General features: G+C 56.0%; 8 protein-coding genes across 8 annotated transcripts; 5 read left to right on the top strand and 3 right to left on the bottom strand.

The window, feature by feature from the left end:
- On the top strand, positions 1 to 478 carry K452DRAFT_166040 (uncharacterized protein). Its single transcript, XM_033535724.1, has one exon. The coding sequence runs from the start codon at positions 175 to 177 to the stop codon at positions 415 to 417; it is 243 nt and encodes an 80-aa protein (XP_033391423.1). The 5' UTR covers positions 1 to 174; the 3' UTR covers positions 418 to 478.
- K452DRAFT_322908 (uncharacterized protein) lies at positions 58 to 1,688 on the bottom strand. The gene is made up of 2 exons (XM_033544574.1): positions 1,517 to 1,688; positions 58 to 1,453 (listed from the first exon to the last, which is right to left on the bottom strand). Exons 1-2 carry the CDS (start codon positions 1,549 to 1,551, stop codon positions 541 to 543), a joined length of 948 nt encoding a protein of 315 aa, XP_033391422.1. The 5' UTR covers positions 1,552 to 1,688; the 3' UTR covers positions 58 to 540.
- A 1,396-nt stretch (positions 1,689 to 3,084) lies between these two features.
- K452DRAFT_322907 (uncharacterized protein) lies at positions 3,085 to 5,265 on the top strand (the record flags this gene model as incomplete). The annotated part of the gene is made up of 6 exons (XM_033544573.1): positions 3,085 to 3,255; positions 3,305 to 3,644; positions 3,692 to 3,874; positions 3,922 to 3,988; positions 4,043 to 4,374; positions 4,426 to 5,265. 6 exons carry the CDS (start codon positions 3,085 to 3,087, stop codon positions 5,157 to 5,159), a joined length of 1,827 nt encoding a protein of 608 aa, XP_033391421.1. The 3' UTR covers positions 5,160 to 5,265.
- Positions 5,266 to 7,011: 1,746 nt separating this feature from the next.
- K452DRAFT_293022 (uncharacterized protein) lies at positions 7,012 to 8,188 on the top strand. The gene is made up of 6 exons (XM_033541483.1): positions 7,012 to 7,047; positions 7,103 to 7,180; positions 7,236 to 7,576; positions 7,627 to 7,850; positions 7,898 to 8,017; positions 8,108 to 8,188. The coding sequence occupies exons 1-5, from the start codon at positions 7,023 to 7,025 to the stop codon at positions 7,980 to 7,982; spliced, it is 753 nt and encodes a 250-aa protein (XP_033391420.1). The 5' UTR covers positions 7,012 to 7,022; the 3' UTR covers positions 7,983 to 8,017; positions 8,108 to 8,188.
- Positions 8,189 to 8,331: 143 nt separating this feature from the next.
- On the bottom strand, positions 8,332 to 9,037 carry K452DRAFT_165707 (uncharacterized protein). The gene has a single exon (XM_033535719.1). The coding sequence runs from the start codon at positions 8,910 to 8,912 to the stop codon at positions 8,406 to 8,408; it is 507 nt and encodes a 168-aa protein (XP_033391419.1). The 5' UTR covers positions 8,913 to 9,037; the 3' UTR covers positions 8,332 to 8,405.
- K452DRAFT_165900 (uncharacterized protein) lies at positions 8,970 to 9,573 on the top strand. Its single transcript, XM_033535721.1, has one exon. The coding sequence runs from the start codon at positions 9,163 to 9,165 to the stop codon at positions 9,526 to 9,528; it is 366 nt and encodes a 121-aa protein (XP_033391418.1). The 5' UTR covers positions 8,970 to 9,162; the 3' UTR covers positions 9,529 to 9,573.
- A 2,231-nt stretch (positions 9,574 to 11,804) lies between these two features.
- On the bottom strand, positions 11,805 to 12,732 carry K452DRAFT_165762 (uncharacterized protein). Its single transcript, XM_033535720.1, has 2 exons — positions 12,183 to 12,732; positions 11,805 to 12,048 (listed from the first exon to the last, which is right to left on the bottom strand). The coding sequence occupies exons 1-2, from the start codon at positions 12,552 to 12,554 to the stop codon at positions 11,863 to 11,865; spliced, it is 558 nt and encodes a 185-aa protein (XP_033391417.1). The 5' UTR covers positions 12,555 to 12,732; the 3' UTR covers positions 11,805 to 11,862.
- On the top strand, positions 12,504 to 13,687 carry K452DRAFT_165991 (uncharacterized protein). The gene has a single exon (XM_033535723.1). It carries the CDS (start codon positions 12,911 to 12,913, stop codon positions 13,535 to 13,537), a length of 627 nt encoding a protein of 208 aa, XP_033391416.1. The 5' UTR covers positions 12,504 to 12,910; the 3' UTR covers positions 13,538 to 13,687.
- Positions 13,688 to 13,704: the final 17 nt, after the last annotated feature.

The raw sequence follows: 13,704 nt of genomic DNA, 5'->3' as shown, positions 1-13,704 counted from the left end.
AGCATTTCCTTGCTATTTTGCATGACCAGTCCGCCAGTCCAGCTCCTTGGATTTCTCAAGGTTTAGGCGGCTATTTTTTTTTTTTTTTTTTTTTTCGCATTTCCAACGCCCCATTTGCATTGAAAGGAGTTTGTTCCATATTTCCTTGGGAGCAAGACGTCACATGGTCTGTCGATGCAGGTTCAGCGCTGTCTTTTCTCTAGTCTTTCAGCATTGTCGTGCATTGGAAGGAGTTTGTTCTGGTCAGAAAAAGTCATGAGATATGATACCCCGCGGACAAGACATCATAAGGTCGGTCGATGCGTTTGCATTGGAAGGAGTTTGTCAGCGGTTGGAAGAGTTGGAGTGGACAAGACGTCACATGGTCTGTCGGTGCACTTAGAGCAGCATCGGAATGAGTTTGTCCACGTTAGATAATGAAGAGTCGAGGGGCCCAGGACAAGACAGCCCAAGGTCTGTCGATGCAGGTCATGCTTTCGCATCAAAAATAAAGACCTTTGTCTAAGTTTATTTCATCGGATGTGCATAATGACTCACGATTCAAGCCAGCTTTCCCTCAATCTCCTGTAGCTCCTTCATCGTCTCTCTCACCGTCTCCTTGACCTTTTCTCCAGGCTCCTCATAAGGCGCCCTTGGCTTCGCCAGTTGCACCGCCCCCTCAATCCCAGCCCTAGGCCCCGTGAACTGCGCAGCCGCATACTTGGTCGCTGCAATGCCCAGCTTGCATGGCTGCTCCGCCAGCGCCGCCTTTTGGTGCAGCTCCAGCGCCTCCTTCGTCTTCCCCTCCCGGTAGAGGTCGTAGATGCGAACAATGGTGCGCGGCGCGATATTGCCAAACGCAGCGATGCAGCCCGAGGCGCCGGACGCCAGTGCGCCGAGCAAGAAATCCGACTGCCCACCAAAGATCGCAAAGTTCTCGGGGGACACGGTAGCCGACAGCTTCGTGACCTTGGCCACGCTACCGCACGTCAGCTTGACGCCGACGATGTTGTCGTGGCGGTGGTGCAGGCGCGTGATCAAGTCGGAATCGATGTCGACGCCATTGCACACGCCGGGGAAGTTGTAAATGACAATGGGCAGGGGGCTCTTCTCGGCGACCTGGTCGAAGAAGCGCTCGACGACGGCGGGGGTGCTGGCCTTTCCAAAGTACGCTGGCGGCAGCACCAGGGTGTAGTTGGCGCCCGCGGCCGCCGCATCGCCGATCAGTTCTAGGACTTGGGCCGTCGAGTGGGCGCCGCAGCCCGCCATAATCGGGAATGAGGGCCCGACGGCCGCGCGCGCAGTGCTGATCAGTGTGCGGCGCTCATGGCGTGTGAGGAGGAAGGCTTCAGCGTTGGTGCCGAGGATGACGAGACCGGCGAGCCCAGTCGTCGAGAGGTACTTGTAGTATTTTGCCTGCTCTTCGGGGCAGAGCGAGTCGGTGTTGGGGTCGAAGAGGGTGATGGCGGGGGCCCTGTTTCTTGGTCAGTCGTTGCGTCGCGGGGTCGAATGCGGGGCAGAGTGGGGGGAGACTGACCAGACGCCGCTCGGCGGAACTTTGGAGGGAGACATTGTTTTGCACGGTGATTCGTATGGATTTCCATTGCGAGTACAGCCACTTTAACTTGAGAGCATGGCGTCGGCTCGGTCGACACAATGCCGAGTGCCATGGCGGGGTTGTGAGGGTTGATCGACCAGGTGCTCGGGAGGGCACCCGGGGTCAGTAGAGGAGGGTCTAGAAAACTAGAAAAGGAAGCTTCATCCTGCTCAGGAGTAATGGATCGGGTCGGCTTCCGAGGCAATCCGTCACGACGACGATAACAGGCAGGCACGGTAGGGACATTCCTGCCAGGCTGGTCGGGCCGGGGCCCGTTCCGGTCGCATTTTCATGGATTCCCCATGGCCACCTTTCCCTCTCCACCTTCCCCGTCATCTGTGGACGTGAACGCCAGACTGTTGAGTGTTTATAACTCCTTGGTGTTTGCTTTCCCTCGTTCCGGCCCGCTGATTCCGCCCACCGCTGTCTCACTGACAAGGTACCACCATGTCTCTGCGTAAAAAGCAGCGCTGCCCCTGCTCGACAACGCAGTAGTCCTGCTCTCATGCTTTCGCAACGTCTGTCATATTTTTCTTTGAACCACGCTGCCTCCAGACCCCGCCTACATCAGCGCCAATCTGGTCCAGACTTTCATATGATGGACAATCGGCCTTTGCCAACGCGTCTTACTGAAGCTCATGCAAGGTTTAGCGAAGTCCGAGACTTGCAAGCGCCGTGTATGCATCACAACTTAATTGACTCCGCGCTTGCAGATGGATGTAATGTACAAATCTCGGCCGCTACAAAGCAAACCTGCCCGACAGCGGGCCAGACGACCTGAGGCCAAGTAGCTCACAAGCTGGTGTTTAGGTCGGCGAAAGTACCTGAAATGGTGCAGTGCCATATGGCTCTCGTATAGACCATCAGCTTACAGGGTCCGTTCCTCTCTGGGTAGCAGACCACAACGGCTACCCTCAGCCCTGTACCTCGGATGCGCTCTTTTTTTGAGCGACAGCGGGCACCTGACAGACACGCAATATCAAGGCTGGCCGTGTTGTTGGCCTCCGATTGGCTACCCCGCATTCAGACGAGAATTGACGACGGAGGTACCCCAGATTCTCACTCATCTTTTCTTGGGCCCGCTCCGCACCACCACTCCTACTACACACCATCAGCTTCGGGCCCTCGAAATCTAGCTGCATGACCAGAAGCCACTGTTACGATTCTCGTACACTGACCATCATAAGGGGACTCTCCCTGATTTATATCCCTGTCTGATCGATCGCAATTGATCTTTCCTCCGGCATACGGCAGAAGTGCCATGCTTTTTTCATGTCGGCTTCTTGGGAGACGTCCAATGACTGAATATCCCGCTGCAACCTGAGATATATGCGCAACGGGCCGAAGCACGTTAACTCCCCCTGCAGCAAAAGAACTGCGCTCGTGATGCCTCGGCCTTGGGCAAAGCGGGCTCTATATGAAGAGAGCTCAATGCGCTTTCCACAGCATTGTCGATCACACGCTGAGTGGTTCGGTCTCATACCGCGTCACACAACTTCCGTCTCATCATGCTTCCCTTCTTGTTCATTGGTCTTTTTGTGAGCCTCGTGCTTGCTGCACCTGCCAAGGAACCACTCAAGGCAAACCTTGGTATCAAGTTTGAGAAGCGTGCTGACCTTCCAACCCTCGTCCTACCTTACGGGACTTGGAAAGCTTCAAATTATGACCTAGATGCAGACGTCAGTTAAAATATGCCACAGGCTCCGCTCACCGCTTACATGTGCATAGATCTACACTTTCAAGAACATTAGATTTGCTGCATCTCCTACCGGCCAAAATCGTTGGAAGAAGCCCCAGTCCCCAGAGAATGTTGACGGGGTTCAAGACGGGAGCTATGGGCCGAGCTGCATCCAGCAAATCCCAAAGGGGCTCAACTTGCTTGGTCCAGGTAACCAGTCGCCCGCTGGAGGAGCACTCAACCAGTTTCTAGGTGGCATACCTTTGCCATTGCTCGAGACGGGCGATGAGGACTGCTTGTTCCTAGACCTGTATGTCCCTGGAGATGCCGTGCGGGATTCAAACGGAAGCAGTCTTCCAGTGATTGTGTATATCTATGGTGGTGCATTTAGTAAGTCATCTGTTTCTTTGCTTGAATTGCCACTGAGAGACAAACAGCGTTTGGTAGCAAAGACGCCTTGGACTTGATAGGCTTTTACTCCGGCGAAGGGCTCATCGAACAAACGGGTGGTAAAGTCATCTATGTTGCGGGTAATTATAGGGTCGGCGCTTACGGCTTCCTTGCGGGGAGCACCATGGAGAAGGATGGTCTGCCCAATGCTGGTTTCTGGGATCAGCGAGGTAAGCATTCTCTACTGTTGGTCGACCAAGTCTGACGACGTCTGCAGCTGTCTTCGAATGGGTCCAGGATCATATCAGCCTGGTAGGAGGAGACAAGGACAACGTCAATGCCTGGTATTCATCCTTAGCCTGCAACCCCCACATTGCATTCACTTACACTGCAACCAGGGGCGAGTCTGCCGGTGCCAGCTCAATCCTTCACCATCTGACCGCACAGGGGGGGAAGCTCGGACCCTTGTTCAAACGTGCCGTCTCATTGAGCCCTGCATACCAATTTATGTGGGACCGGAAAGGTGGGCTGGAAGACACGTTCCAAAGCTTTGCCTCCCTGGCTGGTTGCGAGAGCAAAGGTGTAGAGTGCCTACGCGCTGCAGATGCAGACGTCCTCAAGGATGCAAATGACAAATTGATCGACCAGGCACCCTTGGGATCGTTCAACATCGGCCCCGCAGCCGACGGTGACTTTGTTAGACAGCTTGCGCCGTTGGAGTTTGCAAGTGGTAAATATCCCCTGTCCGGTTCACATTAGCAATAATACTGACAACGGGCAGGCAACTACTACAAAGGCCTGGAGTCGCTCATCGTCAGCCACACAGCAGACGAATCCGAGCTCTTCGTTGACGGACACATCCAAACCGACGAACAATTCAACGGCTTCGTCGACGATGTTTTCCCCGACTACTCCAAAACCTCGGGCATCAACGCCGCCATCGAGTCCTTCTTCCCACCCGTCAGCACCAACAAAACCTACAGCACCGAAACGGCGCGCATGAAAGCCTTTATCCGCGACACGTCGTTCACATGCTACGCGCGGTACCTGACTGACGCCTATGCCGGCAACACCTGGAACCTGCAGTACAGCGTGACGCCCGGCTGGCACGGCACAGACCTGCTGCCGACCTTCTACAGCACGTACGTCTCCTTCGGCGGCAAGGTGCCGTACAACCTGATCCCGGGGTTCGGCGACCTGGCGCAGACGTACCAGAGCTACCTGACGTCGCACGCGCGGGCGGGCGACCCGAACACGTACGCGAAGAAGACGGGGCTCAAGGCCGCGGTCGAGTGGCCGCGGCCCGGAACCGAGGGCGAGGATTTCACGAGTGTGCTGAATGCCGGCGATGATGGGTTTTCGCTCGTCACGGATACGAAGCTGCCGAAGCGTGAGTGCGACTTTGTGCTCCAGTTGGCGGCGGCCGTTACGAATGTCGGTGGGTATGCGCCGCCGGGGACGGAGCAGCCGCAGAGCTTGGTGCAGTGGGAGGGGGATCCGAGTGCGAATTATTAGGTTTTTGAGGGCTTGTTTGTAGGCAATGTGGAGTTGGGGTTTGGAAGCGGGTATGGTTATTAGGAACGCTTTAGTTGCTTACCTGCCTTATGATTCTGATGCCGTGAAGGTTACTTTGTTAGTGCGGTAAGTGAGTATTTAAGAACAACATTTACTGTCTCAGATAGGAAGCTCGTCCAGGCCTTGACACTGAAGCAGTACTGCTTCGGTTCTGTGAAGGATCTTTCTCAGATTGCGTGAGCATGCGGTGGTCAGAGTCGAGAAGATAGTAATTTGGGTCAGCCCCCGGCCCACGTCTGCGTTTTACAGAAAGAAAAAAAGTTGTGGTATGAGGTTGTTTTGCCCCTCCCCATAAAGCATCAACTGCTAAAAATGACAAACGTTAGTATTACCTCCTCACGCTGAGGTCCATCATCGGTATGTAATAAAGCTGGTCAGTGTTTTCGGTACGAAACATAGAGGCCTAAGTGGTATTCCTTCTGTATTTGAAAGCACGGGCAATGTTCATACCGTGTTTTTGGAATATACGTCTCTCAGAAGGTCGTATATGTCTTGTTCTTTTGCCTTGAAGTCTTTAATACCTAGGCTTTGTAGACGAGGACGTGCTCGAGATCCCTAAGGGTCTTCCATTGCTCTTTATAAGCCGATGGTCTTGAGGGACCTTTAGTTATCTGATCGTGCCGAAGGTCGATGCCGTAAAGGTTGCTGTATTAGGGCGGCCCAATAACGTTGCATCTGAGTTATTCTATAAGAGCCATTATATAGTCGCGAGACAATGGCCTTACCCTTGGATACTCACACACCAATAATCACTAAAGCATTTGAGTGCGATGCAAGTAGAGGTCTACGGTACACCTCTTTAACATCTGAACCTCCTACTAGTGTGGTTAATCTTTGTGTTGGCTGCGGTGGTACTGGTCAGTTTCATTAAATGCTAATGCTGTATTTCAGCGTAGGGAGCTAGTGTTGATTTTCATAATTTTTTGACCTTTTTTTAGAGGGTATAGGCAGGTAAGCAAACCTAAACGATTATCTTCTTGATCGTCTTCCACTTGAAGCATGGCCTTGAGGCCCTCGAAATCTCCAATACCGTTGATAGGGGGAGTTGCGGTTAAGATGTGTAGAGAGGAGAAGCTGCAAAAACAAAAAGCCCAACTCTGACAACGTCACGAATATTAAAGGCACACGGAAATAAGCAGCTAGCCAGACGCATTTTCCAGTCTTGTGTTATCGAGTGATCGCACTGCGGAAAACGTATCGAATGGCTGTTCCATCGATTTAGAAAAAGAAGATCAACCCTGGATGCACATGGACCTAAGGGGGGAAGACTTGAGATATGCCTCGCTCTTCCGCATGTCACTCTCAAAGCTCCACAATCAGACGAATGGCAACTCGGAGTTATTCTGGAACATGAGCGAGATCTTACCAATCTCCCTCATAACTAACGAAGAAAATCGGTGTTTAGACAAACGTTGCTAGCCTTTCACCCCGTACCATCAGGAGTGCATCGCACCATGGCGCAAAACTGGCGATGGTTCCAGCAACGCTGATCTGGTACGCGGCTCGGTGATTTCTGTCAAGCGTCAATCTGTTCCGGAGGTAATTAGAGGACTTCAAGGTACATATGGACGGTTGCGGACTTTATGCAAAGAGGTCCACTGAGAAAGTTTCGGTTGTGACGTCAGGCGATGGGGGTGTCACGGTGGTGCGGGGCAGACGCGACCCCTCAACTTCGAAACAATGCGTTGCCTGGCGACTTCGGCTGCTCGTCTCCTCCGCCAAACCCGCTTCTCACCATCCTCCTGCTACACTGCATCGGCCTTCCGAAAACCCATAATCCCTCAGGCTAGATTCAACTGCAATATGGCTTCTCAGCACTCCGCCGCATGTACGCTCATTCGACTCGGCTTCTGCCAGCTTCGATGAGCTGATCAATTGCACAGGCTGCTCCATCCCGCCCGTCGTGAGCGAGGGCTACGAGGCCAAGGGCAACTACACTACCATTGATGGCATGAGGACCTGTATGACCCCCCAATATTATTTCTACACATTACCCCTCCTAATAATTGTCTCCAGACCAAACCGGCCCCTCCGACGCAAAGCATGCCATTCTGATCATCTCCGACATCTTCGGCTTCTACCCCCAGACCCTCCAGGGTGCCGACATCCTCGCCCACTCGGATAAGGACCGCAAGTACCAGGTCTTCATTCCCGACTTCTTCGATGGAAAGCCCGCCCACATCTCCTGGTACCCCCCGGACAACGATGACAAGAAGAAGAAGATGGGTGATTTCTTTGCTGGTCCCGCTTCTCCGCCCAAGACCGTTGCCCGTGTGCCCAAGGTCGTCGACGAGATCAACGGCAAGGTCAGCGGTATTGAGAGTTGGGGTATCCTTGGCTTCTGCTGGGGTGGAAAGGTATGCAAGTGCAGGGCATATGCGTGAACCTCTGCTAACGCATGCTAAAGATCGTCAACCTCACATCTACCGCCGATACCAAGTTCAAGGTCGCAGCTATTGCCCATCCTGCCATGCTCGACCCCAACGATGCCCCCAACATCACCATCCCCGTCGTCATGCTGCCTTCCAAGGACGAGGACAAGGATGCCGCTGCCAAGTGGCAGCAAGGACTCAAGGTCAAGAACCAGGTGGAGTTTTTCCCCGAACAAATCCACGGATTCATGGCTGCCCGGTAAGTGACATGTCCATTCCGCGTGAAGCATCGACTGACTGGGATAGCTCCGACCTGTCCGATGAAAAGGTCAAGACGGCATACGAACAAGGTTACAAGACCGTCTTGAGTTTCTTCCATGAGCACTTGTAAGCGTCCGATTTTGCTTTGATGCGCCGGAAGCAATGGTATGTTCTAGATTGCTTGCTATCAGCAAGATTATGACATGTACACAAAGCCTGGGTCTCGGCCTTGATGGACCACTGACTGGTTTCAAGGAAGGGCCCCGCTGCCAGCTCCAAGATATGAACAGCAGGCAGACGTGGTTCCAATGACAGGAGGACAAAAAAGTGCGAGTGATAATAACAAATTTTTACTTTTCATAGTGTTCCACATGCAAGCGGTGCTGCTAAGGTAGAGTGAGTGGCTTGACTGGCATGACAGGCGCAGAATCAATAGCGGCTGTGTGACCACACTGGATTTTACGGCTTGATTCCTGGACGGCGCCTCCCGCATTTGCGGCTGATGGAGCTTCAGGGCGCAAAAAGCAAAAAGCAAAAAAGGCAACAAGCGTAATCAGGCCACGAGGCGTGTACCCCGCGGGGGGGCTCGTGGAAGGTAGGACCTGAAACAAAGGCACAGGCGCCTCATCATCATCGTCCTCAGCTCGTTCTCACGACAATGGATGTCGCAGGCCCAGAAAGGTTGCGTTGGTAGAGTAGCACGGCGGACGGCTCGATCAGAGGCCGCGTAAACACGGCGATCCCCCAGCGGGCGGGCGGATGCTGATAGGTCCTCTTTTTTCCAGACGATCGATCCCGTCCGGCCTTCGTTGGCCGCCCCCATAGATTCCTCATACATACATACATATGCGCCAGGGCATCGAGGGCGGTCGGGCACCAGTCGGGCCAGCCGGGCTGAGAGCAAACTGCTGACGTCCCCGACATCCGCGCCCGCTCGTTCGCTCACTCTCTCACTCACCCACACCCTTCCGACGAGTAGCCACCTACCTAGGAAGGTAGTCTCGGATGGCAGGCCCTCCGTCGTGCAGCGCAGCACAGCGCGCTTCCGGTGTGTTCGCATGCGCGGCGTGCAACCACACCCCCTCCCCCTTTTTCCTTCTCTCGTCTCTATAGGTAGATAGGCAGCAGATGGTGCGCCCCCACGGGCGCCTTACCTACGCCTCCCTACCTATGATAGCGCGCGGACGGGCCCGAGCCGCTGGGAGAACCACCATCTCGCACGCGCCGCGCATGCTTTGTACGCTCGATGATGCGATGGCAGATGATGGCAGATGCGAGTCCTAGACAGCTGCTGTGACGTACGTGCCTAGATGCGCCGCTTGTGTGTATGTGAGATGTCGCTGCTGGCTGCTTGCTGCTTGCTGCTTGCTGTTTTTTTGATTCCTTTTCATCCGCAAGGTCGTTGCTTTTTGCTTTGCTGGGCTTGCATCAGCCGTCCGTCGTCGTCGTCCAAGCCGCATGCTTTTTTCTTTCCCGCGAAAATTTTCTCGTCAAATGCCTCGAGTAGGTGTGGTTGTGTTTTTCCCCTCCCTTGGAGGAGGCCCGTCTGGTCGTCTTTTGCGAGTCCAATTCAGTTAGCAGCTTGCTTGCCTGCAGATCGTCAGGTCGAACGAACACGGCGCCCGCGCGCGCTCGCGTGTGATCGTCAGCGCGATGCTGCTGTGAGCTCAGCTTAGCTCGCTTTTTTCCTTTGTTTTTCTCCAATACTCTCCCCTTGTGCGCCCCCAACGAGCGTTGGTTTCTTTTTTTGGCGGTGTACGGTGTCTCTAAGCCTCCAAACCCTCAGCTCCTCGCAGGTGCGGTTGGGAAAAAAGGGGGCGGCTTTGCTTTGTATAGTGAGGAAAAACCAAACAAAAAAAAAAAAAAAGCAGGGCTTGCTTGTGGGCAGTGGTCACGGAGGTTAGTGCTAAGACTATGTTTGCCCAGATAGGAAAGCCGCATGGATCATGTAGGACTTGCTCTTTGCTCTTTCGACCGACGAGACGCCCACGGCTCGGCCCTTTGGTGACTACTTTATTAACCTCGATGCTCTGTTTTGCTCCACCCTTCATCGACACTACCCACAGAGCACACACCATTTAAAGAAGCTCCAAGCGAGCTCCACTCTCTCGAAGCCACACCATTGCCTCCCTTGGCCTTCGACTACAACGCCGCTGCTGCGCCGCACTAATAATATCGCCCATCACCACTTCCCGTCTCCGTTGTCGACGTCGCTACCGCACCGCCGCTGTGCCGCTGCCGCAGCCGCAGCCGCAGCCGCCGCCGCCGCCGCCGCCGCCGCAGCCACCGCCCTACCCGCAAACCTTACTCCCGTCCTCTCCACTATTCACGCTCAGAGCATTCCAGGGATATGTGCAACAAGACGCGGCACCTCTACAACTGCAGCCACCACCGCACGCTGATCCGCTTCTGCGATCAGCGCTGCTTCTACATGCAATACCCGCACTGGTTCGGCCACTTCAACGACGACCCTTACTACATCCAGTGCGGCCGCGACTACGACGTGACGTCGGGCCCGGCCGACTACAGCGGCAACGACGGCGTGACGGAGCTCGTGCGGAGCGAGGTCAGCTGCGATTACTGCAGCAGATCCGGGCGCAGCAGCCAAGAGGGCGACGCTGGTGATGCCTGATGAGAGGAGCTGGGGATGAGGTGCGGTCACTGCGGTTCGGGCGGGTAAAAAACGCTCGCAGCCCGCCGCGGCGGTTTCGGGGGCGACGACTGCGACGAGTGGGTTTTTTTTTCAGTGGGGCAGGGTGCGGCAATTGTTACTCTGTGCGAGTGTGAAAATGGGGAGGAAGAGGAAAAGTTTTTTTTTTTTTTTTTTTTTCTCTTTTCTTTCTTTGTTGTGCTATGGGGGTGTTGGGCGGACAGGAATGAGAAAAAAGTTCAGAGATTGCTGACTGATAATGGACGCCTTAATATATGTGGAAATAACGGCGTTCCGGCAGATCACCGAAAAGACTAGACGAATGGATCTCGTTTTCTCTCAGGGTAATGAAACATCTTACTCTATTATCATCATCATCATCATCATCATCATCATCGACTGACGATGGCCGTGTGTCTCGAGGCCGCGCGGACGAACCGGGTCAGAGGATAAAGGGGGAGAGCATCGAGTCATCAGTCATTCCTCGTCCAGCTCACCTCAGCAAGACGAGTCGGGAGGTGATGGACCGACGACAGGTGCAGCAGATTGGCGCCTTCATCGACGACGTCAAACGTCTCGAAGCGACCAGGTATTACCCCGGAAAGACGGAGAAAAGAGAAAAAGGGTAGCAGCGGCGGCGGCCGCGGCGTCGCAGCATCTGGGCGTGCACGCACGCACGCACGTACGCACGCACACACACTTGCGCACGCCCATGCTGCGCCGCCGCCGCCGCCCCCTCTCTTCTTTCGTGCGCGATCTCGATGAGACACGGCACGCGTGTTTTGCGGTCGCCGGGCCGTCACATGGAGATCCTCTCGACGATCATCTCTCGCACGTTTTAATGCGCGCGAGATATAGCTGATAATGAAGTGGCAGGTGGCAGGTACCTACTACGTAGGCAGGGCCTGCGACAGCCAACAGACGCAGCAGCCCGGGGCCAAGGACAGACTCACCGCTCTTTGGCGTCACGAGGCAAGATCCACTGATGGTGGTGGTGGTGGTGGTGGTGGTGGTGGTGGTGGCTGTGATGATGATGATGATGATGATGATGATGATAATGGTGCTTAGGTGTGTTTTGTGAGGGAGAGGTGGAAGAGGAGGAGGATAGGTAAAAGGAAAAAGGAAAATGAGAGAGACGGGAGGATGGAAGAGGAAAGAAGGAAGGAAGGAAGGAAGGAAGGAATTGGGAGGAACGGAAGGCACCCAGGCAGGCACCCAGACAGGCAGGCATCGGTTGTCGTTGTCCGTCCGTCGTCTTGTTGGGGGGTTGGGCTGCGCCTGCCGGGCCGGACCGTCATCTGCGAGCGAGCGAGCGTCGGGGCCAGCCGTAGGTAAGCTATCACTAATCAATCTTATCGACTCATCGCATATTGTGTGCATCTATCCGACGTCCCCGGATGCTGCTTGCCTTGCCTTGCCTTGCCTTGCCTTGCTTTGCTTTGCTTTGCTTTACTTTGCTTTGCTTTGCTGCCTGCCTGCCTGCCTGCCTTTGATCTCTCGCTGCCTGCCTGGGGACCTGGCTATTGATATCCGCTTCTATTCTTGGCTCCCCCAGTGCCCACCCCTCCCCCCCTCCCCCCTCCCCTCTTCCCGCCTTTCGCTTCCCGCAAACGGCAAATGGTCAGGCCCAAGTCCACGTCCCACACACCGCTTGGCCCTCTGTGGGAAATCCTTCTCGGCTGATGACGCGCCTCGCTCCCTTCTCTCCACCCTTTTGACCTCCGCCCCCGGCTCAACTCGTTCCCACCGCCAGGGCCCCGGCTGGACCTTGTTCTTCCTTGGTCTGTTGACTGGTTGGTCAGCAGCCCGCCACGCCCCTCGACGTCGATGACTGACGACGCCGTCGCCGCCTTCCGGCCCCAATCGCCAACCCATTGGCAACCGTGCCGCACCGCTTGCCGCATCCGGCCCGCCTCCCGTCCCTGCACCCAATCGCCCAGAACCGTCCCGCCGTTCCATCCACTGGTGCTGCAGCCTGCACCGCCCCCTCCTCCCCGACCCCGACCCCGACCTCCCCCCCAGTCTCTCACCACCACCAATCCAAAGCGACATGGTCCTCTCCCTCTTTCCGTCTCCGCCACCCACCGCCCGCCCCTCCTCACATCATCGCGGCTCCTGCTCACCGCCAAGGGCCCTCTACGATCCAGCGTCGAGCACGTGCGTCCGCGTGGTCCGCGCGGCCCGCCGCCGATACAACTTGCCACGTCAGATCGGAATTAAAGGCGGTTTGCGGCGCGGCGCGGCGCGGCGCGGCGCGGCGCAGTGCAGCGCAGTGCAGATGCAGGCGCAGGCGCAGGCGCAGCAGGCGCAGGAGTAGGCGAAAGGGCGGCGCTTGTGCGCGCTGACGCCCGCGCCGCCCGCCAACGCCGCCGCCGTTTTGCTGCGCGCGACTCCGTTTTCGACGATCGATGCGAGCGGTTAGTGAGGCGTGGAACGACCCATGGGTCATGCGCTCGCGCGCGCGCGCGCCTCTTGACGGACGCGATCTGTGTGTCTGTTCGCTTTGGGCACTGATGGCCGGCTGGGACGAGTCGCGCAGTCATGGCGCCGCGTCGATCCAGCACCGCTCGGCGATAATTCTGCGCGTCTATTGGAAACTTCGGTGCGCGGTTGCGTGCGGGCTGGGCGGTGGAGATTGGGCCGTCCCATCGCCTTGCTGCAGCGGAGACAGCGGACGGCAGGGGCCGAGGCAGCCGCGACGTGCGCGTGCGTGCGCCGGCGGGCATCTGAAGAGAGAACAGCTACTACAACTACCACCATCTGGTCATGACTCGACTTGGCGAGGCCCCCAGTCCGCGGAGTGGGATTGCCCGGCGAATGCCTCGCGCTGGTGCCTGCTGGCGGCGCAACACGCTCTCAACGCTGCGCAATTGTCAGGTGAGCAGAGTCCGGATCTGACGCCTTGCTGCTGCTCTGGGAAACCGCTAGCGGGCTGTGGGAAAGGTTATTGTTCCTTTGGTGCGGCACGACTGCTTACGCCCGTACATACGGCTGTCCGGATGCGCGCCTGTGTGGGTGAATGGCTCTACTTTTAGTCTGCTGACGATGTTCGACAGGCCTCCCTGCCTGCGCCGCCGCACCCCTGCTTCCATAGTCAACGTCCGTTTTGGGATACGGTGTTGGCGGCTTCCAAGGCGACCAAGACGAGGGGTAATGCTTGCGATTTTGTTGTTCAGACAATCGGCCCAGGATGCTTTGCAAA

This window comes from Aplosporella prunicola, assembly GCF_010093885.1.
Source record: "Aplosporella prunicola CBS 121167 unplaced genomic scaffold K452scaffold_85, whole genome shotgun sequence".
In the NCBI taxonomy this organism is placed as follows: Eukaryota; Fungi; Ascomycota; class Dothideomycetes; order Botryosphaeriales; family Aplosporellaceae; genus Aplosporella; species Aplosporella prunicola.
The sequence above is the reverse complement of the archived record's forward strand: the minus strand, read 5'-3'. Positions and strand labels throughout refer to the sequence as shown.